The sequence below is a fragment of the Podarcis bocagei genome (genome assembly GCF_964188305.1).
Source record: "Podarcis bocagei genome assembly, chromosome: 16".
NCBI classification, from domain to species: Eukaryota; Metazoa; Chordata; class Lepidosauria; order Squamata; family Lacertidae; genus Podarcis; species Podarcis bocagei.
In genome coordinates this window covers 16,326,518-16,348,146 of record NC_138142.1, presented here as the reverse complement: position 1 = coordinate 16,348,146, position 21,629 = coordinate 16,326,518, and the positions used below count along the sequence as shown (strand labels likewise).

General features: G+C 47.2%; 1 protein-coding gene across 2 annotated transcripts; it reads left to right on the top strand.

Moving 5' to 3' along the window:
* The first annotated feature begins 258 nt into the window (after positions 1-258).
* SMPD4 (sphingomyelin phosphodiesterase 4) lies at positions 259-19,744 on the top strand. Of its 2 annotated transcripts, XM_081174810.1 has the most exons (20): positions 259-391; positions 1,769-1,852; positions 2,121-2,207; positions 2,651-2,793; positions 2,900-2,975; positions 3,362-3,470; positions 4,172-4,224; positions 4,887-5,041; positions 5,373-5,505; positions 6,177-6,248; positions 9,772-9,861; positions 12,687-12,832; positions 13,167-13,257; positions 13,941-14,044; positions 14,551-14,714; positions 15,206-15,414; positions 15,764-15,997; positions 17,408-17,539; positions 18,265-18,393; positions 19,175-19,744. In XM_081174810.1, exons 2-20 carry the CDS (start codon positions 1,778-1,780, stop codon positions 19,499-19,501), a joined length of 2,529 nt encoding a protein of 842 aa, XP_081030936.1. In that variant the 5' UTR covers positions 259-391; positions 1,769-1,777; the 3' UTR covers positions 19,502-19,744. The 2 variants fall into 2 exon arrangements, with proteins under 2 accessions (XP_081030936.1, XP_081030937.1); XM_081174811.1 differs by lacking the exon at positions 9,772-9,861.
* The last annotated feature ends 1,885 nt before the right edge of the window (positions 19,745-21,629 follow it).

Here is a 21,629-nt window from a genome sequence, read left to right as displayed (position 1 = left end):
AGAATCTTTTTTTTCCCCCTTTGCAAATTTTGCCACCTCTTCCTTCAGGCTACGTGCTGATACTTGGGCACGTTCAATCGATCTAGTTGCCTCTTAGACTGCCTGTGTGAAACAGATAAGAGGAGCAGAGCGAAGAGAGACTGGGGGCGGGGCGGGGACAGTTCCGACCCGGAAACTAGGCGATGCGCATGCCACTCTACCCTGTTAAGAAGTCTAGGAGCTCGTTCTCGGCGCGCGGGTCTGTCTCGCTGCGTCACTTTAGTGCACCCGCGGCTGTAGTCCCTAAGGGGAGGGGCGTGCTGGGGCGTTGGTGACGCGTTTGATCTGCGCCCTGCCTGGCGGCGGACAGAGCGGAGAGGCGGTGGGATTGAAATGCCGGAGGCGGGAGGAGGTGAGCGGCGGCGGCGGCGGCGGCGGGTGGCCTCGCTGAAGAGGCGGAGGAGAGGCCCGGCACGTTGTCACAAAAGCCATGCGAGGCAGGCCCTGAGCTGCCTCTTCTTCTGGTTAGGGTTACGCGGGAGAAAGTCCCGCCGTGGCCCAGAGAGGCTGAAGTCCCTTCGGTCGGCGCAGGCTGAGCAGCCTCACCGCGGAGGCCTCTCCGCGCCTAAGGCGGCGGCTAAACAGCAGAAAGTCTTTCGAAAGTGGTGTTTGTTTACTTGAGATATTTATATGCTTCTGTTTGCATTTTTTTGGCTTAAGCTAGGACATGAATGCCATCAGAGCAGCTTACAAAAATCAGTACTGCGTTAAGAAGCTGCTTGCTTGCAATATATATATATATTGCCAGCAAGCAGCTTCTTAATACATACATACATATATATATACACATATGTACATATACATACACACACATATATACTATATACACACACCCCAGACATCCCATATGAGGGAAAAGGAATGTGAGGGAGAAGTGAGGAAGAAGCAAGCTCAAGCACAAGGTTTTAAAAACTGCAGCCACCGCTAGTGGTGTTTCAGGCTGCCTTGCTTTTGGTAAAGAGTAGCTGCTCTTGTGAAGCACCCCGCCTCCAGTGTTAGAAACTGATGTATGAAAGCTAGGAGCTAAACAGCACCTTAAACCTAGGTTACGAGTGCAACAACAGAATGTTTAGGCGCTTTTTTAAAAATAACAATACAAAGCTGCAAATGAATGAACTGCAGCTGAAATCTTATGTTCATTTTTCACATGCTCTAGTCCTCATCTGAAGACTGCAAAAAACAAACAAACCCAAAGCCATGCTCCCCACCACCACCACCAGTATTCTTATGAGGGTATTTTCTCCAGTCTTCAGAGAGTGGCTGGAAGTGGGGAGGTAGAGAAAGGTCCTCCTTTCCTTCCACTGCAGTTTTAATCTGAAATCATAGGTGCAGCACTGTGCCTAGACCTTGGAAGCTGCTCACGCTAATGAAATTCCTTATCACAAAACGCACCTAAAACAATGGGAGTCTCAAACGCTGCCCACCTTGCCAGATCCAAGTGCAGGTGGCAACATCCAGGGCAGTGCCTGCCACACACTCTTCCTTTCAGACAGGGTAACTTGTTGGCAGTCAGAATCTTCACAGGAGGGGCTTTGATGGCATCACTGTTTGAGCCACCCCAGAGCACTCTTCTCTCTCACACACACCCAGTTACATCCAGGAGCAGAGCTGGTGATAACATTCAGGTCAGGAGGCTGAGGCATCTCCAGCTATGCAGCATATAATAAATGGTATCAACCAACAAGGCTGAGGTCCCAGTTTGAGGCCTTTCTTTCTCTCCTCTTGGCAGCTTGCTGAAATGACACCACCATTTGGCCATATCCGAGGCACGGAGATGACTGCCCATCACTTTCCTCAGCACAGTTACCTCTTGGTAAGTAAGAGGGTTTCACACAGTTGATCTCTGTGCTGTTTTGCCTTGAGTTTCAGAGCTGCTTTTGCATATTGGAAGGGTGGAGACCTGGGAAAGGGGCTCCTCCTGCTGGTTCTTGGCAAACTCATATCAGTATTGTGGGTAGACCAGGGCCTGGGTTCTTCACATCTCAGTTTGATCAGGTTGGAAATGACCTGCTTACAAGTGACTGATCAAGGGTTCTTTGCTTTGTCTGAGGTAGATTTATTTTCTCTTCTGTTTAAAACAGGATAGCTTAAAGGCTGACTGTCTGAACAAGCCTTTCGCCCAGAGGTGCCATGATCTTGTGACTGTCATTGAAGATTTTCCTGCCAAGGTAGAAGGCTCATTACTTGTTCAGGCCTATAATATTTCCTTGTTGTTCTGCTTTGGAATGTATTGACCTTCTCTGATAAAATATATATGTTGTCAGGGTTGGGCAGACTGCCCTGTTCACTCCTGCCTAATGGAGAGAAAACATGAAAGAACCCAGAGCAACCTCACGTGTAAATGCAGACACAACTACAAATCAAATTGACAAACTGAAATAGAGAGGAACTGACTTGAGAAATTCACTTCCATTTTGCTGATGTCTGCTTGTCAGGTTTTGTCCAGTATTTCCACTAACTGTCAGTCTTAGGTCTCCTGGGAATAGTAAATTTGGCACAGATTGGTTTCTAGACAGAAAATGCCTTCTGTGGTTTGGAGCCCCTGGGAAGTCTTTGAGTCAAACAATGTATATCTTCGTTTTGAGCTTTTCTGTTTCTCTTCCCTTGGAAGGAACTTCATGCCATCTTTCCGTGGCTGGTGGAGAGCATCTTTGGCAGCTTAGATGGCATTATTTTAGGTTGGAACCTCCGTTGTTTACAAGGAAGGGCAAACCCTACTGAGTACAACATTGCCTTGGACTTTCTTGATGCTGGGTAAACCTCTTTATTCAGGAGGGCGGTGGGAAGAGCTCTGATGTGGTTCCAAGGGTTACCCCCTATCCTTCTGAATGTTTTCTCTCTTGCTGCCTTTTTTTGATAGAGGCCCAATGATGAAGTTGGTTTACAAGCTCCAAGCTGAAGAGTACAGATACGATTTCTCTGTCTCCTACCTTCCTGTAAGTATTTGGGAAAGGAGGTGATAAGATCCACACTACCACTTTGAATCCAGGATAAAATAGGCAGTTTAAGTTCCTAATCCTTTATATGGAAGTCCCACTGATTTCATATGAACATGTTGAGATTAAAATGGTAAGTTTGAAACCTTTTCCGCTCTCTGCGGCGCACAGATTCTGCCTATTCCTTAGCTTGCTCAGCAGTGGGAGCTGAAGCCTTAAACTCTTGAGCTACAACAGAGCAGAAGGGGGAGGTTTAGGGCTCCAGAAGTGGTTGTTGGCTTTCCACACCCCAGATCTCAGGGGGGGCAAATGTTTGTACACCTTATGAGCTGTTTCAGTCGTAAGGTCTGTATTTTGTGTCTTAATTATGCCATTGTTCTTTTCAGGGCCCAGTGAAAGCCTCAATACAAGAGCGGATTTTACCAGAATGTTCTTTGTACCACAACAAAGTCCAGTTTCCTCCATCTGGAGGCCTGAGCTTGAACTTGGCCCTTAGTATCCTTTGGACAATAAGCCCAGAATGGTTTCTCTTCATGTTGTGTGTATGTTTGGGGCGGGGCACAAATCTTGCAGTAGTTCAGTGATGCCAAACAGTCAGTGGTGAGAGGGAGACCATTCTGATTCTTGCAGCTTTCCAGGTTGATTTCTTTGCCCTCCGCTTAGCAAGGCCCTGGATGGAAGTTGTGTTCCCTCTCCCAAATTACATGAGAAGGGGCCAGCGGCTGCACATTCCACCCAAACTTTTCAAAACTGTTTGCCACACAAGCTGCTCCAAGGCGATTGCATATGAGTGGCTCCTCCAGGTGAAGATAAATTGCATGGAAAGCCCATGCTCTGCCAGCTCTTAGAAGCCTGGGGAACAAGCGGATTGTTACACTCCCACCAGTTTCCCCACTATTGTGGAGGGAAGTCATTTTGGTTCTTTGCATGGCTGCAGCCTGCAAACTCTGATCTTTCTCAGCGTCTATCTTGGATTTCTCCCTTAGATGTTTTTCCTTCTGTTTTAGCTGCATTTTTAAGTGTCTTGCCATGTTGATAAAGTGTTTAACAAGAAGGGGCACTCCCACCTTCACACCCAAATCCTGAGAATAGAATAAAACACTGACTATAGACACTTCATTGGATGGTCTTGAATGGCCAAGACTTGATGCTTCTTCATGTTTTCTGTTGGACTTTATCCTTGACTCTGCTGCCAGATCCCTTTGAATATTACATGTTCTACTTTGCATTAAGCCTGATTACACCGAAGGTAAACAAAAAGGCAGCTGCTTCTTTCAATGCATTGCCTACTGTTTGCTATACAAATGAGATGAGAAGTTGCAGCATAGTTTCGTGCCTCTTGTGGTTTATCCCTTGTTGACCCACCTCTCCCTTCCCCTCCACACTTGCCATGATGTTTGGTGGTTTAAAGTCAATATTTGTATAAATAGCTTCTTAAAGTGCTTGAAATACTCTGCCTGTTGGTCTTTCCCTTGGCACTAAAGTGTGCTTAACCATTTCAGCTTGTCACCTGAATGCTTTGCACTAAGAAGAGAGTGGCAGGGGTGTAGGGTTGCTAAACAAGTGGGGAGAGGGGGACTGAGCCCTGCAGAATTGCTCCTTCCTAGCAGTCCTCACTGCCTCTGTTGTTGAACTCTCACTGTAGCACATTGTGTACCAGGTTAGTTTCTCACAAAACAGCAGAGAGGGTGGTAAAATCTGGGCATGGACCATGCCAGGCTGTTGGCGGGAGCTACTGTCATAGAGGACTGCTCCTTCAGAGGAAAACAGAAGAGGAACCGGGCATAGTGTGATAGAAAATTATGGTTTTGAGTAGCTTGATTTTTTTAGGCTTACCCATAAAGTTCTCTATTTGAGTTGATACCACAAGAGGAATGACTTGGGATTCTCTCTCTCTCCTCTGTGTTTCAGAACATCTCCACGGCCTATCATATCAGCATGTCCAACAGTGCTTACTTTGTCCTAGTGGATCGGTACTTGAAGTGGTTCCTGCCCACAGAAGGGATTGTTCTTCCACCCCCCTCTTCTTCCGATGCAGGAGGGGCCGTCCCATCACCTGCTCCCCGGTGAGTACTTGTCCTAGTTTTCCAGATTACAGGTTCACGGTGTACAAAGATGGTAGCAGGAGTCATCTCTATATCCCAGCCAACAGTATAGCTCTGCTCTTGCAATGAAGCTTTGAGTAGCTGAATTCTAAATTTCCATCCGAAATGGAGACTAAACCCAATTTTGGGGAGGGGGAAAAAATAAAAAATGCTGTTCTACACTGATGGAGGCCATGGTGCAGATTTTCCCCTGCTCCACTTTGTCCTTAGGCCCAACCCTGACTACTATCCTGCTTGGGTGACCCTTTTGGGGGGTTTTTAACTTGTGTCTTTTCTTTCTCCTCCCATCTAGATCTCCTGCAATGTCGTTCAGCTCCTACGGGATGCATCCAACAAGCCTTCTAAAAAGACATGTTGCTCACCAGACTTCGGTGAATGCAGACCCTGCTTCCCAGGAGATCTGGAGATCGGAAACCATGCTTCAGGTGTGTCCAGGAGGGAAGGAGGCTGTGGTGTGGCGGCTGCTCTGCCTGGCTGTTGCTGCAAGCTCTTCGGGGATATTGCTTTAGCTCAGCAGGGTGGGGGACAGGCAATTGTAGAATACCAGGCCTACTTCTGGGCGGGGCCTGGGGAACTGGGGAAACACACCTTTAAGAAAAAGAAGCGTTTGCTTTGCCTGTAGGAGAGGGGGAGCCTGTCTCCCTCCCAAGTGTTGCTGGGTTACAACTCCCCATCTCCATCCCCTTTGGACATGTGGGCTGCTGGGAGTTAGAATCCAACAATATCTGGAAGGTTACAGAGGTGTATCTGATTAAATTGTTTTTTCTGAGGGGTTCAAGTAATCAAAAAGGGTTTTAGGGGTAGGCCTTCATTGCAGTTATGTGCCTTTTAGTACCTTTCTGCTGTTTCCCTGCCCCTGCCCCAGAATCCCAAGCTCTGTAGATCCCTAATCTGGAGTGGGGGACAAGTCAGCTAGCACAAACGTACCTGACCACTTGGTTTCTTGAACTTGCCACATCCAACACTGAGCTATGTCTTGAAACAGCTTCAGACCAGACCCCAGGAGCAGAAATCACTCCAAAGGCCGGCTCTGGCTACTGCTGTAGTAGGTTCTTTGGCCCAATTCAGGCAGGTGAACAAGTTCTTCTCTTCCTAGGTTTTTGTTGAAATGTGGCTCCATCATTACTCCCTGGACATGTACCAGAAAATGCAGTCCCCTCACATCAAGGTAAGGGCCTGAGCTTGGGCATCTCTTGCTTGCTGGCCTGCCAGTTTGAGGGACTGCAGGGAAATGCAACTGCTGCTGCCTAGCTCTGTTCTCTGCTTAATGACAAGAGCTGCAGAGTGAGGGGAGGCTGTTGGCACTTAAATAAAAGCAAGCTGGGGTTGAAGTGGGTTTCTTTGATACATCAGCACTCGAGAGAGGAGTTCCAGTCAATGGAGAATGGCTTTGCTTTATGTCAAAGCTGAGGGAAGCTCGATTCCCGCAGATGCAGGCTGTGAGCATTGCATGTCTTGGAATGTCTGTGTTGTTCGAGTTAGAAATAGTTAAAACTGCCTGAGAGGAAAGACATGAATTTGGTAGGCAGTTTTTGGCAGGCCCTAATTATGATGCTAGGGAAAGGCAAACGTTGCTCTCCAGTGCAACTTTTTATTGAATTTTTGTTGTTTACAAAAACATGAAGACACTGAAAAAACAGATAAGTAACAAAGAAAAAAGGGGGGAGCAATACAGAGTTACAGAATGAAATAACAACAGCAAACCAGTATACCAAATAACAGTCATACTTCACTGAATATCAGATGGTATTTAAACATTGGTGGACCTCTGTGGGTGAAGGTTCTCTGCCTGCAGGCTGGGAGCTGTAAAGGGTCATCCCTAAACCTTAGCTTTTTTTGCTTGAGGAATTTATGTTGAACTTGATGGTTGTTGCAAGAACTCAGTAGGTCAGGGGTCAGCAAAGTTTTTCAGCAGGGGGCCGGTCCACTGTCCCTCAGACCTTGTGGGGGTCCGTACTATATTTTGGAAAAAAATATGAACAAATTCCTATGCCCCACAAATAACCCAGAGATGCATTTTAAATAAAAGCACACATTCCACTTCATGTAAAAGCACCAGGCAGGCCCCACAAATAACCCGGAGATGCATTTTAAATAAAAGGGCACATTCTACTCCTGTAAAAACACGCTGATTCCCAGACCATCCACGGACCGGATTTAAAAGGCGATTGTGCCGGATCCGGCCCCTGGCCTTAGTTTGCCTACCCATGGTTTAGTATTAGTCTAATGCTAACCTGGAATCTCTTGCATAGAGAACCTGGGGCAGATTGGGAATTCTTCTGGTACACCACCCACCCACCTCCCTGCCTGAGTTGATAGAGACCATCTCTGACTTCGTGTTGGGATAGTTTCAACTTCCGTGGTAGTTCAGGACTTTGTGGCAGCCATGGGGGCTGCCCCAGCATATCTTCGCCCCAACATGGATATCAGCAGGACACACCCTTGATCAGGCAGAGGGATGGTAGTCTTGAGTGTAAGAGAATCAACATCTTTCCTCTTGTTGTGGTTGGATCATTTCCCATTGAGGTGTGGACTTTCTGCTCTGCAAGTGTGGGGAGACCTGGAGGTGAATGGATTCATATTCCAGAGGCCTTAGGTGGATATTTCTGCTGGTGTGCCTGGATCTCAGGAGAGCCGGGCTGTGGGATGCTGAGCTCTTCTTCTCCCAGGTGGCCAAAATGGGGATGCAGTTAGTTATGTAAGAAAGGACCTCTATGATGGTGGCTCTCCAGTCATTGAATGCTCTCTTGGGAAAGAGATGCTGACATGTCCCCTGAAATGCAGACTTGTCAGAACTAGGTGAAGAACTTTCTGTTTTCCCAGGATTTCCAGTTTCCTTTTTAAACCCAAGTTTTAGTGCTTTGTAGATACTTGGTTTCTTTATCGCAGGTTTTATTCTGGTGGTGTTTTAAAATTTGTTTCTGATTTTATGTGCTATGCTTTGCATTTTCCTTTCTGTATTCCACCCAGATAACTTTTTCTTCCATTGGTGGTGTAAAAATGTTGCAAGTAAATAAAAACACCCTTGTATTGCCAGCGGTGGTGGTTTGAGGGCTTGCTTTAGTTAGGATTTGAACTGAAAACGTCACACTTTCCTTTCTGAATGCGGTGGCATCAGCTCTTACTTAATTTTACTGCATTTCTAGACTCACACATATACACATCCTTCACCCTAAAGTCTTGGGAATATATGTGAGTAAAATCACTTAAAAAGTAAAGCCACCAGCCCCAAACAGTCATATGTTAATCAACTGCACCTGTCATCTACTGAAGCCCATATGCTTGGCAGTTCTCAGCAAAGTATTTCTGAGTGTGCATGACATTGTATACAGTTAACTCCACTTCTTCTTTCCTCGAAAATGCCTGTCTTTCCTTTCCTCCCCCAGTCTCATGCTCACTTGCCATCCTGTTTGTGTTTCTCCACATGCTGTTGCAGGGAAGGAGGCTCATGGCATCATTGTTGGTTGTGTGTATTCTGTTTGCATCCCATATTTTAATATCTGTGACAGTTTCTAGCGCCAGCTGCTACTGCGCTGCATTTCTAAATTTGAGAGTCCAGGGCCAAGAGATCCAGGGAAAGCAGGGCCTCGGGATTGGCCCACTTAGATCCAGATTTGCCATGTATACAGTCTTGGGGCTGAATACATACACTTTGTTTTGGCTTTCGCTCTCTTGTGGCAAAAACGGCCTTCCCACTCTCCACCCTCCCCCAACTGATCAGCTTTGGAGCCTGACTTGAATATTTTCTCTTAATGTTTTCATAGGGAATCATGAGTTCCAGGCTCACAGTTGCATATTCCGCAGTTCAGGCAGAGTGGATGTTTGCATTGGAGCCTTTGCTCCCTGTGGCTTGGAAATCCTTGGTGTTTATTTACCAGGCTACGTGCCCTTGATTTGTTGCATCCTCACCTGCAACTGCTTTGCCTCTTCTTTTACCTGAATTTGGCTTGGCCTGGCCTGGTGTACCCTTGATCAGATTAGCGCACACCCAGCACAAGGTGCAGGTGCAGGACTCCTTGTGTGGCTGCTTTGCCAGAGCCCAGTGGCGCTTGTTTGTGGACACACACAGAAGGCCACAAACACTATGCAAAAGCTGATTGGGAAAGTCCTGGTAAATCTTGATACTCATAACTGTGACTTGGGTTTCCCAGAATCCATTTGTTGACATTAAATTCCAACTGTTGCTGCAAAGTCTCGAACCACCTCCACAGTTCCAGGAGCCAAAATGTGTGTAAGAACTGCCTTGCTGGGTAGAGAGAAGTCCCAGCTTCTCTCCAGTTTTGCCATTTTGAGCCAAACACTTCTGATAAGTCCAGGAGCCCCCAGCCCTTCCTGCCTAATACCTCTCTGCTGTCCCTCGCTGCCAAAACACCTTGGCGTTTGGGTTGCAGAGAAGAGCTTGCAGCCTGAAAATGTTTGCGCAACGTGAGAAAAGGGGGGGGGGTCAGACTTTGCTTGAGGCTATTTTGCACCAAAGATGTGTTGCTGCTGTTGTGTGTCCCTCTTCACATTGCCTGCATTTGTCATTCATTTGTGACTCATTCTTGGGTTTTGCTTTTTTGTTTTTTTCCTTGTCCCCTCCTTCTTCCTGGGCTCATTCTCACTGGTTGTTTTCCCCCCTGTTTCTTTCCATTTTTGCGTTTGCCTCTTCTACCCCTCCTGCCCCCCCCCTTTTGTGTTGTGTCTCTCAGCTGGAGGTTCTCCAATACCGGCTCAGTATCTCCAGTGCCCAGCGCAGTAATCCTGCCCAGTCCAGCTTCCAGGCCCTCCACACATACCAAGTATTTTCACTTTTCTTTTCTTTCTTTCTCCCTCCCCGCCATTTCATTTTATTTGTCTAAAAATTAAAAAGAAAAGATCCTTCCTGCAGTTTGCAGTGTGGTGTGGGCAGACGTTGGGGGTGTGGAAAAGTACATTCTGTGGGGCTGCTGTTGTAAAGAGGATTTTGAGAGTGACGTGGGCCTGCTCCTGTGTGCCTATTATTTCCCAGGGAGCACAGAAAACAATGCCAAGTCCAGGTGATGGATTTTCCCAAAGCTCGCTCATCCTCCCACTTCCTTACCCTAGGCAGCAACAACCTCCTGCGATGCTCCACCCACAAAAGGAGGGGTAAATGTATCGGGCTTCTCCTTTCTATGGAGTTGCCAGAGTCTGGTGACTTTGAGTGTGTCAGAAGCTGCCACAGCATTGCTATAATAATAATAATAATAATAATAATAATAATAATAATAATAATAATTTATTATTTATACCCCGCCATCTGGCTGGGTTTCCCCAGCCACTCTGGGCGGCTTCCAAAAGAATATTAAAATACTGTGATACATCAAACATTAAAAGCTTCCCTAAACAGGGCTGCCTTCAGATGTCTTCTAAAAGTCTGGTAGTTGTTGTTCTCTTTGACATCTGGTGGGAGGGCGTTCCACAGGGAGGGCGCCACTACCGAGAAGGCCCTCTGCCTGGTTCCCTGTAACTTGGCTTCTAGCTTCTTTCCATTGCTGGGAAAGGAGCATGTCCAGTTAGATCAGCTGGTCAAGAGCTTGAGCTCAAAAGCCACTTAGCTAGCAGCTTCTATTCTCTTAACTCCATTGGGTGATAACTGCAGAGAAGAGATGAAGCCTTTTAAGGCCCAGCCTAGCTTAGAACCGGTGGGGAACCTGTGGAGAACCTCCAGACTGCCTACCAGGTCCATCCTCCCTGACCATTGGCCACATGGACTGCTGGGAATCTCGGCAATATCTGGAGGGTTATAGATGCTGCCCATCCCTGGATTAGGAGGAGCACCGGGGTCTGCTTGCAAGTCTTGATGAAAGGAGAGGTTTGGAGCACCCCTTTGCCACAGACGTTTGCTTTGCTAACTGGGCTGTGTGCTGCTTTCTCACCTTGCTCCTGTCGATGAAAGAGGAGCTTGGGGACGGCATTAGTCCTGCCCTGATTAAGTGTGTATGTGGGTGTCTTTTTAATAAAAACACATACATACACCATCATAATCCGCTTCAAGTTAAGAGCAGCTGCACAGGGCTAAAAACCCCATAGACAGCTTGAAAGGACTCATTTGGGGGACTGCATGTTTGCAGATCGCAACGGAAATGTGCATGCACAGATCACGGGTGCTGGGATTGGTTCTTTGTTTTCCTTCATCCCTTCAATTCCTTGGTGGTGACGGGGGCCAGTCAAAAAGGCATTGTGTGTGGTGTTCAGCCTTTATATTATTTTCAAGAGCAGCTTTCTAGTCTTCATGATTTAAAAAGTGGTAACAGCATCATCTTAGATGCTGGGAATTATTAGGAGTTTGCTGTGTTAGGATCACCTCATGAATCTCCTCCCCAAAGGTGAGATTTTTGGTGCATTAACTCCCATCCCTCCTATAAAATGGGCCTCTTCACCGGAATTGTGGTGGGCCCCAGAAAGGAGCAACCAGAAAAGTGTTCTCCACCTCAGGGTTCAAGGTAATAATAATAAGGTAATAAAGACTAGGACCTAGGTGCATGGCTACACCTTGTCCGCAGTCATACCAACTATTTTGAGAAGGGAGAAAAATCTTGATCAGCTGGGATTCTCAGTTTAAGCATAGCAAAGCGGTTTCCCCCTCACTAGAGGGGGAAACATTTAGCTTTTGCAATATTGCTGCCCTGCAAATCCTGTTGTTTGCCATTGTGACTGGGGCTGATGGAGGTCGGAAGTCCAGCCACATTTGGCAGGGCTATTCCAAGGCATTTTGCTGCCTAAGGTGGCAAAGGGGAAGTGCATAGTATGCCACTACCAGTTCGGACTTCATGAGCTTATTGGTGGAACTGGGGTGTGTGGGTGTTGTTTTTTTTAACCCCGATATGTGCATCACTTAATGCTGCTTACATTGAATTGCACTTGTCATCCAACTGCCCATTCACCTATTTTGGAGATATCATTTTGGAGCTCCTAATGATTCCTTTTTGTTTTAACCACCCTGAACAATTCGGTATCATGAACAAACCTTCCTTCCTCACTACTTACCCCTAAACTCCATAGGTGTTTTATGAACAAGTTAAAAAGTACCTGTCCTCCTTTGGGGACCCTGTTTCTTTCATTCCGCCATTGGGAGAACTGTCTTAATTCGTCCCCAGTCTCTGCTTCCTGTTCCTTAACCTTTCCTCAGTCCACTAGGGGATCCTTTCTCTTATCCCGTGATTGCAAAGCTTCACTGGCAACATTTGGCTGGTGGGTGGATGCTGTGCTTGTGCTTTCTGCGGGGTGAGCGGTGGCAGCGGATGCCCTGAGGGTGGTCAGGAAGGCAAAGTAATTTGAGCCACTTTGTGAACAGCCCTGGGCAACTTAAGCCAAAACTGTACTGGAATGAGTTGCTCACGCTCTTCTCAGCAGTAGGCGAAATTACCTTCCTACACTCAGGACGGAAGTGTGGGACACACTTCACTTCTGCGATTTGGTTGGCCAGGAACTAAACTAAAGGGTCTGCGGACACCTCTTTGCTCTGCTCTGTAGCGCTTCAGCTCTCTTTGCCCTTTCTCTCCACCCCCTCCTCCCTCCTGGCCTTCCTTTCTGGCAGGGAGAGGACTTACTCCTTTTTCCTCTTCTCCTACTCCTCTTCCTCTTGCTTCTGCTTCCGATCCAGGAGTCGTTTAAGCCGACGGAGGAGCACGTCTTGGTCATCCGGCTACTTGTGAAGCACCTCCATGCTTTCAGCAACAGCCTGAAGCCGGATCCAGTTTCTCCTTCTGGGCATTCCCACACTGCCAGCCCGCTGGAGGAATTCAAGAGGTAGGTTTGTTCTAGGCTTGTTCAGGTCAGCACCCTGTGCATCAGGGAGTAAGCGTGCAGGAGAGGGCCAGCTCTCATGATTTTTCTGTTCCATGAATCCTATCTCTGTTCCTAGAAGAAGAGAATGGAATAAAAATCACAGATTCCCTCTCTGCATAAACCAAGAAACTAAGCACATTTCACAGTCTCCATGCATAGAGCATGCATAGCATGCATAGAGTTGACATCTCCTGTATGGTACATTGAGCTGGAGAAGCCTCTCTGTTTCCATACCCAAATGTTATTCTTGCCTCCTGCTTTGCTTATCTTGGGGGGACCTCTCATGTGTTTGCAGGATTGTGATTCCCCGGTTTGTTCAGCAAAAACTCTACATATTTCTGCAGCACTGCTTTGGTCACTGGCCTTTGGATGCTTCATTCAGAGCTGTAAGTACCTCCATTGAATTTTCTGTTTTGTGTGGACTGTGCTGAAGAGAGGAGAGTGTTAGGGCCAATTTTTTCCAACATGCAGATTTATATATTTTTTTTCCATTCAATGTGATCATCAAACATGTGAGTGCAGCATGATTTGCAGATTGTGACCTCTGATGCAGAGTGGTTTATTCTTGTAAATTTTGGGAATGTGGCCTTTTTTAAAAAAGCAGGATCAGGTTTCTAGTCCTCATAAAGCAAAGGAAAAAGCATGAAAATGATACAATCTTTTTGCCAAAGGCTTCGAAAGCCAAGAGGTGTCTGGGCTGGCATCCCAGTGGATAAGCATCACCTGGAATTTGTTGTTGCTTTTATAAAAAGGCCAACACTGGTTTTCAAAACTGTTTTGCACCTGCACCTCATCACAAGTGCTAAGGGCTGCATGGATAGCATAGGTAAGTCGGCACAGATTGACAAGGAAGCCTTTTTGTGCTAGCCGAAAGACCCGCTCATCACCACCACCACCGTTTCCACTTCTGACTCTGTCATCTCTGTGTGTATTGAGTGGTTGGGAAAGCCAGTAGGTCAAGGCTGCTGATCCAAATCTTCACAAAGTCCACAAGTTCAGGGAAACTAGTTGCTGAACACAACTGTGCAGTGAAACCAACTGTAATGAAAAACTAATCTTCTTGTCCCAGGTACTGGAGATGTGGTTGAGCTACTTGCAACCTTGGAGATATGCACCTGAGAAGCCCCTCCCGAGTGCCGAGTCATCCCTGCCTCGCAGCGTACCAGAGAAATGGTGAGTCTTAGGATGGTCTGAGTCACTGCAGATGGAGGGGAAACTCACCAGTTCCTGCAGTAGCAGGTTGAGAGCCATATATGATGGTTCCAGGCCAGCCTTCCCCAACCTGGTGCCCCTCCAAATGCTTTGGAATACAAAAGGTCTGATCTGGGCAGTGACCCTTTGCCACTGGTGGCCACTTGTGTCCCTGTTTTGATTTGCGGGTGACTGCAGTGGTTGTGGGTGCCCACGTGGAGAAGCTTTACTGTATCAGACTTGTCCCCGATTCCTGCTCTGCCCTTGTTAGTGAAGGTCATTGTCATAGAAGTAAGAAGAGAAGCTGCAACCAAAGTGAGGAGGCTTCCTAAGCCTCGTCTCCTTAAATTCTTGCCTGCTTGGAATGCACATTCTCCCAATTTGGAGCTGCTCACAGCATAATCCTGCAGGCCCACCTTACTCAGTGGCAGGGAAAGGGCAGTCCTCTTGCTGGCTATGTAATATGTCCCTTTGTGTTCTCTTAAAAGGGCCTCTTTTGTTCAGGAGAACTTGTTGATGTACACCAAGCTCTTTGTCAGCTTCCTGAACCGAGCTCTCCGCACCGACTTGGTCAGCCCCAAGAATGCCCTGATGGTCTTCAGGGTGGCCAAAGTTTTCGCTCAGCCCAACCTTGCAGAAATGATCCAGAAAGGTAAAACAGAGAGCATGAGAAACCTGCCCACTTTCTGTCTGCCTCAGCAACCTGTCTGTTGCTTTTCCCTTTGGCAAATAGGAAAAGCCATCAGGGTGGACAAGGTGAGAAATCTGGCTGGCTTGGTTGCTTGTCTAAATTCCTTCCAAAAAGCTCCTGGTGTGAGAGCCACTGCCACTGACCCAGTGAGAATAGAAGCTTAGAGTCTCCCAAGTCCAAATCCTACATGGCAACCTTCCTCAACTTGGAGTCCTCTGCATAGTTTAGACTCCAGCATTATACAACCATAGTGTACAATGGGGCTGCGGAAGGCTGCTATATCGCATGATGTCAGCTGACACCTTTGCCTCCTGAGGGCAGCTGATCAGTGGTCATAAGATCAGTGGTCCTTTGGGGCTGCCAGTTCAAGGTGCTAACAGTAAGGCTACCTTGCAGCAGATTACATAGGGGCAACCATGTAAAAGGTGTTGCTTCCCACCCTCCCTTTGCAGGAGAGCAGCTCTTTCTGGAAACAGACCTTGCCCTTCCTCACCGCCAGCACCGCCTCTTCATTAGCCCTTCGTCTCTCGGAGGGAGCTTCCTGTCATCCCGAGCTCCGACCATCACAGATGCTTCATTTAAGGTGAAGAGCCACGTCTATGGTCTTGAAGGACAGGACTTCCAGTACAAGCAGATGTTTGGGCCGGAAGTCAGGAGCCTGGTAAGCTGCCACTTGTGGTTCTTGTGACATTTTGGGAGGTGTGCCTTGGTAGCCTTGCAGGTGCTGAGTCTAACATGTTGCTTAATTGGGAGGTTTGAAAGAGCGGAGATTCCTCCTGACAGGACCTCTGCAAATTGAGCCTTCCCTTACTGCACCATAGCGACTTCCAGTGATTTGCGAACCAGAAGTCTAGAACTACCAGCACTTATTCTGAGGTGTGGTTTGTCTCAGATCTCTTAAGACTCTTGTTTCCCACAATGCTTTCTCTGCCACTTGCTTGCTTGGTCAGGGCAAGCTTTATATTCCTGGGACCTCTGCCTTAGTTGCTTGACTTGCTGTCTTTCATCAGGTGCTACGATTGTCCCAGCTCATCGGCCAGGCCCAGCAGACAGCCAAATCCATATCAGACCACTCTGTGGAGGCCACAACTAGCCATTCCTTTCTTTCCTGGTTCCGCTTTGGTTCCACTGACTTGAACGGCTCCTACACAGGCAATGACTTGGACGAAATGGGGCAAGACAGCATTAAAAAGACAGATGAATACTTGGAAAAGGCCCTGGAATACTTTTGTCAGATATTTCGGGTATGGCAACAAAATATATCCCAATTATGTTTATTTGCAATGCAGGATGGTCTGATTAATTTGTGGATGGGTGACCTTTGCAGGGTCAAGGGCTGTATTCCCTCATGAGAATCGGATTGGGGGCGGGGGAAGGGGAACCAAAGTCAAGTCTTTTCATTCTCCCTCCATTTATATTGGTATACACAAACAGCGCACCCTGAACCTTCAGGCTGCTATGCCGAGGAGCAACAGGAAGCAAGTCAGCCTGGCACAATGCATACATGACGCAATCTTTACCATTCTGGGCATCATGCCATGGTGGCTGGGTCACACATATGTCTGGCTGCCTAAGACCCAGTCATAGAGGGATATTGGAAGTAAGATTTCAGCACTGAACTCCTGTCTTTTTGGGTAGCTCCCTCCTGCTGGCTCTCCCGTTTCTTGGTGCAGTAGGGTTGCCCAGGAGACAGCAGATGACCTAAGGATTTCCCTTTTGTACATTTTGCTTTTTTTCTGTGTAGCAACTGCAGATTACTTGAGAGGCAAGCTTTTGAGAAAGTGAGTGTTCATAGAGCAGCCCTTCTTTGAAAATGATGAAAGTATTTTTTTGTGATGGCCTTCACTTCGAGGCATCTTGTCTCCACGCCTGGAGGGCTCACAGCTCTCTTTACTTCTGAGAGTTGACTGCTTTGCTATCCTAAGAAGTGGTTGGGGCAACCCAGTCAGATGGGCAGATAATAAAATTATTATTAAGCTTCAAACTGATCAGAGAGAAAGTGAGGGCCAGAATTTGACCCCTCCCTGTGGTGCAAGTCCCAAGCCTGCCCATCTCTGCACAGCCTTATCTCTGATATGCCACTTTCTGGCCTCAAGTGTTTGAAGTAGCTTAGATGGTATAAGAGAGAAAATGGAAACAGGTTTACACTGTATGTAGAGATTTCAGCACTTGCTGCTGTGTGTTTGGGCTACTTAGCTGTCAAGATGTGTCAGCTTGCCTTTTTGGTATGTAGTATTTATATAAACAAGGGACACGGGTGGCGCTGTGGGTAAAACCTCAGTGCCTAGGACTTGCCAATCGTATGGTCGGCGGTTCGAATCCCCGCGGCGGAGTGAGCTCCCGTCTTTCGGTCCCAGCTCCTGCCCACCTAGCAGTTCGAAAGCACTCCTAAGTGCAAGTAGATAAATAGGTACCGCTTTATAGTGGGAAGGTAAACGGTGTTTCCGTGTGCTGCGCTGGTGCTGGTTCGCCAGAGCAGCTTCGTCACGCTGGCCACGTGACCCGGAAGTGTCTTCGGACAGCGCTGGCTCCTGGCCTCTTAAGTGAAATGAGCGCACAACCCTAGAGTCGGACACGGCTGGCCCGTACGGGCAGGGGTATCTTTACCTTTACCTTTATTTATATAAACTAATTTTCAAATTGATGTTTGCCAGTTGAATGAAGCCCAGCTGAGCCAGCTGATGTTGAACTGGGGGGCAGCTCAGGATAAGAATGGGAAGAAGCAGCTTCCAGACTGCATTGAGAGTGAAGACGGGCTGATTCTCACACCTCTTGGCAGGTACCAGGTAAGAGGGTGGCTGGCCTGGCTAGTTTTGCTAGGTTGCAGTCAACATTAATTTTTCAGTAATCTTGTGAGTAGCTGAAGATTTGAGTCCAGATTAAGGGCCAAAACAACCCTTGTTCAACACTCCTTGGAAAGGTTTTAGAGGCGTAGGCCAACCCCCAGACCCCACCCCAGTAGTGTTAGAGGAATTCTATTAAAGAACACAAAAACTCTCTAAGAGGTACAGTGGTACCTCAAGTTACAAATGCTTCAGGTTACAAACGCTTCAGGTTACAAACTCCGCTAACCTGGAAGAGTTACCTCAAGTTGAGAACTTTGCCCCAGGATGAGAACGGAAATCGTGTGCTAGCAGCAGAGCAGCAGTAAGAGGCCCCATTAGCGAAAGCACGCCTCTAGTTAAGAGCAGTTTCAGGTTAAGAACGAACCTCTGGAACGAATTAAATTTGTAACTAGAGGTACCACTGTATAATACATCTTTGATTATTAACTTCAAAAAGAAAAACTGATAAAGAGTTGGATCTAATGGGGTTAAAAAGCAGGCCAATCTCGGTCTGCTGCTGTAACCTTGCCTGAATTCTGCCTGTAGCACCTTTATGATTTAAATGAGTCTGCAATGGCCTAGCCTGTATAGCTCTTAAAATTTTGAAGAGCTGCCGCCTTGTAAAAATAGTCTTGAAGCTCTAAGCCTTTTAAGGCTACAACTTTAAAGTGCAACTGTTCTCCTAGATCATCAATGGCCTACGCAGGTTTGAGGTGGAGTACCAGGGAGATCCTGAGCTTCAGCCCATCCGAAGTTACGAAAGCACCACTCTTGTGAGGCTGCTGTTTCGGCTGTCCTCAGCCATTAATGAACGAGTAAGTGCTGTGCAAAATCTCCTTGCTGCTCTTCTGAGTCCATATGTCCGAAACGCTACACTCTGGGTGTTCTTTCCACAATGCTTGCCCTGCTCCTTTCTGTTCGGAAGATTGACACCTTTCATTTCAATCTGTTGCTTTTCAAGGCAGTTTGCAAGGAACACACTGTAATCCTATACCACCGTAAACCCTTACACCCTTCATCTTCTGGATGCTGCCAGACTCTCTCTCCCTTCATTCTGAGACCTAACAGCAATTGGAGCTGAGGCTTTTTCCTGGTAGTAAAGGAGGAAGCAAGCTGCTTTGGCCCATGAATGGGGCCAGGCTGGTCCTCTCCTTTGTGTGACCATCTTCCTGGAAGATGTAGGATGAAGGCTCCCAGTGGATCTCCTGGTCCAGTGGCAAAGGCTGGAGAATGAATTTCACCCCTTAATGGTATCAGACCCTAGATGTGCTCTGTCCCCAAAGGTATCAGTCCCACTCCAAGAAAGCCAACATTCTCTGCTTGGGGAATTGCTGGTGCTCTTGGCAGCTTTAAACAGATATTATTCTCTACCTTTGGCTTTCCTGAACAGCTGCATTAAAAGGAGCTCCTTATGACTGCATTCCTGAAGCTGGAAGTGGGCTTGTGTGTTGGGCAGAATAGACTGATTTAGGTCCTTTCCAAGAAGACCTCTTCACAAAACCTATTAAGAAGTCGGTCCTTAATTTCTCATCATTCAGACATAAGTGTTTACCAAACATTCCTTATTTGCACTGACTTTTTTCTCTCCATGCTTAGTTTGCAGACCAAATGGAGAGACTCTGTGCCAAGGAGAACTTCCTTGGCAGCTTCTGCCGCTACCATCTCACCAACCCCTCCCTCGTGGAAAAGGCCAGGCACAGCCCACTGAGCCAGCAGAGGCTGGGGCAGATTCAACAGCCGAGAGTCAGCCTTCGGTTTCTGGCAAGCTACAGGACTCTCCTTTCTTTACTCATGGTATACTTCATTGCCTCGTGGTTCTGCATCAGTCCAGTGACCTGTACCTTCCTCCTCCTCCTGGGATATCTTTTCTATGCCACAGTTATGACTCTCCTGACTGAAAAGAGAAAGCCTCATCAACACTAACATTTTACTTTCATTCATTTATTCACATTGCTATAGGAACCCCCTCCCCTAAGATCAGGGGCTCAGAAAGTAGCTTTTGGCTAATTAAGCCACAGGACTTTGATTTGAGCATCTTTTCTTGGGTTTGAAAACTGAATATTTTTAATGAAGTGGAACGGATTTGTGAACAGAAGGCTCTACTTTTCTAAAAGCCAAGTCAATCTGTAAATTTTGTTTTGATAAACTTTTTAAAAAACAAACAAACTGCAGGCTCTGTAGTGAAGATTTTGGCAGGGGGTGGGAGGGATGATACAGCAGTGGGATTTGGGAGAATGAATTTGAAACAAGCAGCTTGGCTTAGCAGAAAAAAAGTCAAGTGAATGGCAGCTTTTGAGCATCTCACACAAACATGCTGACACACTTTTTTCACACCCCATCATTGTAATGGAACTTAGGCAGAGCATACACAAAAGGGCTGTGCCCTTTCACTTGAAAGCATGTGCTCAGTGAGGTAGATAACCATGCATCTACCCATTGCTTGGATTTTCATAAGTTACTTAAGAACAATCTGGTCAACAATCACCCTTCCTGATGTTTTGGGGCCTATTCACAAGTCCAAATAATATTACGGAGATCTTTCGCCTTGAAAGTGGGTCTCTGTAGTGATGCAGATGCTTTGTCAAACATCTGGTTCCAGTTCAACCCAAACTTTACCAGCAACAATTCTGCAAGCTGGTGAAGCAGCAACAAGTCATGGAAAGCAGGGGGATTTCTCGAACTCACGCCATGTAAAATTTAAGGTGCTGGTATTTAGATTTCCTAGGAAGCTGAGAGCTTTGAGAGAATCTATGCAAGTGGAGGAACTGGTGAGTGATCCGGATGTAAGAAGAGCCTGTCAACTAAATCCGACCAAGGCATTTAGTCCAGCATTGTGTTCCCACGGTGACCAACCAGAAGCCTCCGAACATAACAGCCTTGTAATCCCCACCAACTGGTCTGCAGAGCGGTAGCCTACCTGAGACCAAATGGAGAGACTCTGTGCCAAACTGGAAGCAGTACATAGCCACCATCCCTAGGAGCTGTTATCCTTCCTGAATTTGTGTAATCTCTTTTTAAAGTTGTTGCAATGTGCTGCCAGTGCTACATCTTGTGAGAGTCCCATCGTTTCAGTGCACTGTTTTGAATGTATTGGTGCCATTCAGTATCATTAGATGACCCTGTTGGGTTTCAATATTAAGAGGAGGGCGGAATAACTACTCTCGTCTAGGAGCTATTGCCAGCCTTAGCCACCATGAATTTGTGGTAAAGCTGTCCCTGCTTCCAGAGCCAAGTCCGAAAACTCTGTCCCTCCCACAGCCTACGGAGAGTCAATGGGTTGAAAGGTAAAAAGTTCATTCTAAGCCGCAGCATTAGAGGCATTGGCAGGATAATTCCAGAAAGGACCAAGTGTGGAACAAAGGATGCACATAGCATTTGTACAACTGTTGCAAACACACACACATGATCTCGTGTCACCATTGGGTAGGGACGTGCATGGACAAATGCTTAAGTCACGCAGAGCCGTAGTTAGCCAGATTTTTTTGCTCTGGGTGAAGCCTTCAGAGGGGCACCACTGAATCTCCAGGCCTGTGTGTATGCAAATGTGCATGGCTGGTTGTGTGCCAAACTGGGTCTGACCCAGGTGAGTCAGGCATTCTACTTGGCCACAGAGCAGTTCCTTCTTGACCCTTATTTCAGGCCAGGCGTAACTGGTCTTGCAGTTGCAACTCAGCAAGCGGAAGTCTGGCATTATTGCACCTCAGGAGTTATGGCTCCCGATTTATAGCACTCGGGTATCCTAAATACATATTGCGTAAGCAGAGCATGAGAGGATGTGCGAGCCTACTTGCGAGCCTACAGGGACGCGGGTGGCGCTGTGGGTAAAAGCCTCAGCGCCTAGGGCTTGCCGATCGAAAGGTCGGCGGTTCGAATCCCCGCGGCGGGGTGCGCTCCCGCTGCTCGGTCCCAGCGCCTGCCAACCTAGCAGTTCGAAAGCACCCCCGGGTGCAAGTAGATAAATAGGTACCGCTTACCAGCGGGAAGGTAAACGGCGTTCCGTGTGCTGCGCTGGCTCACCAGATGCAGCTTTATCACGCTGGCCACGTGACCC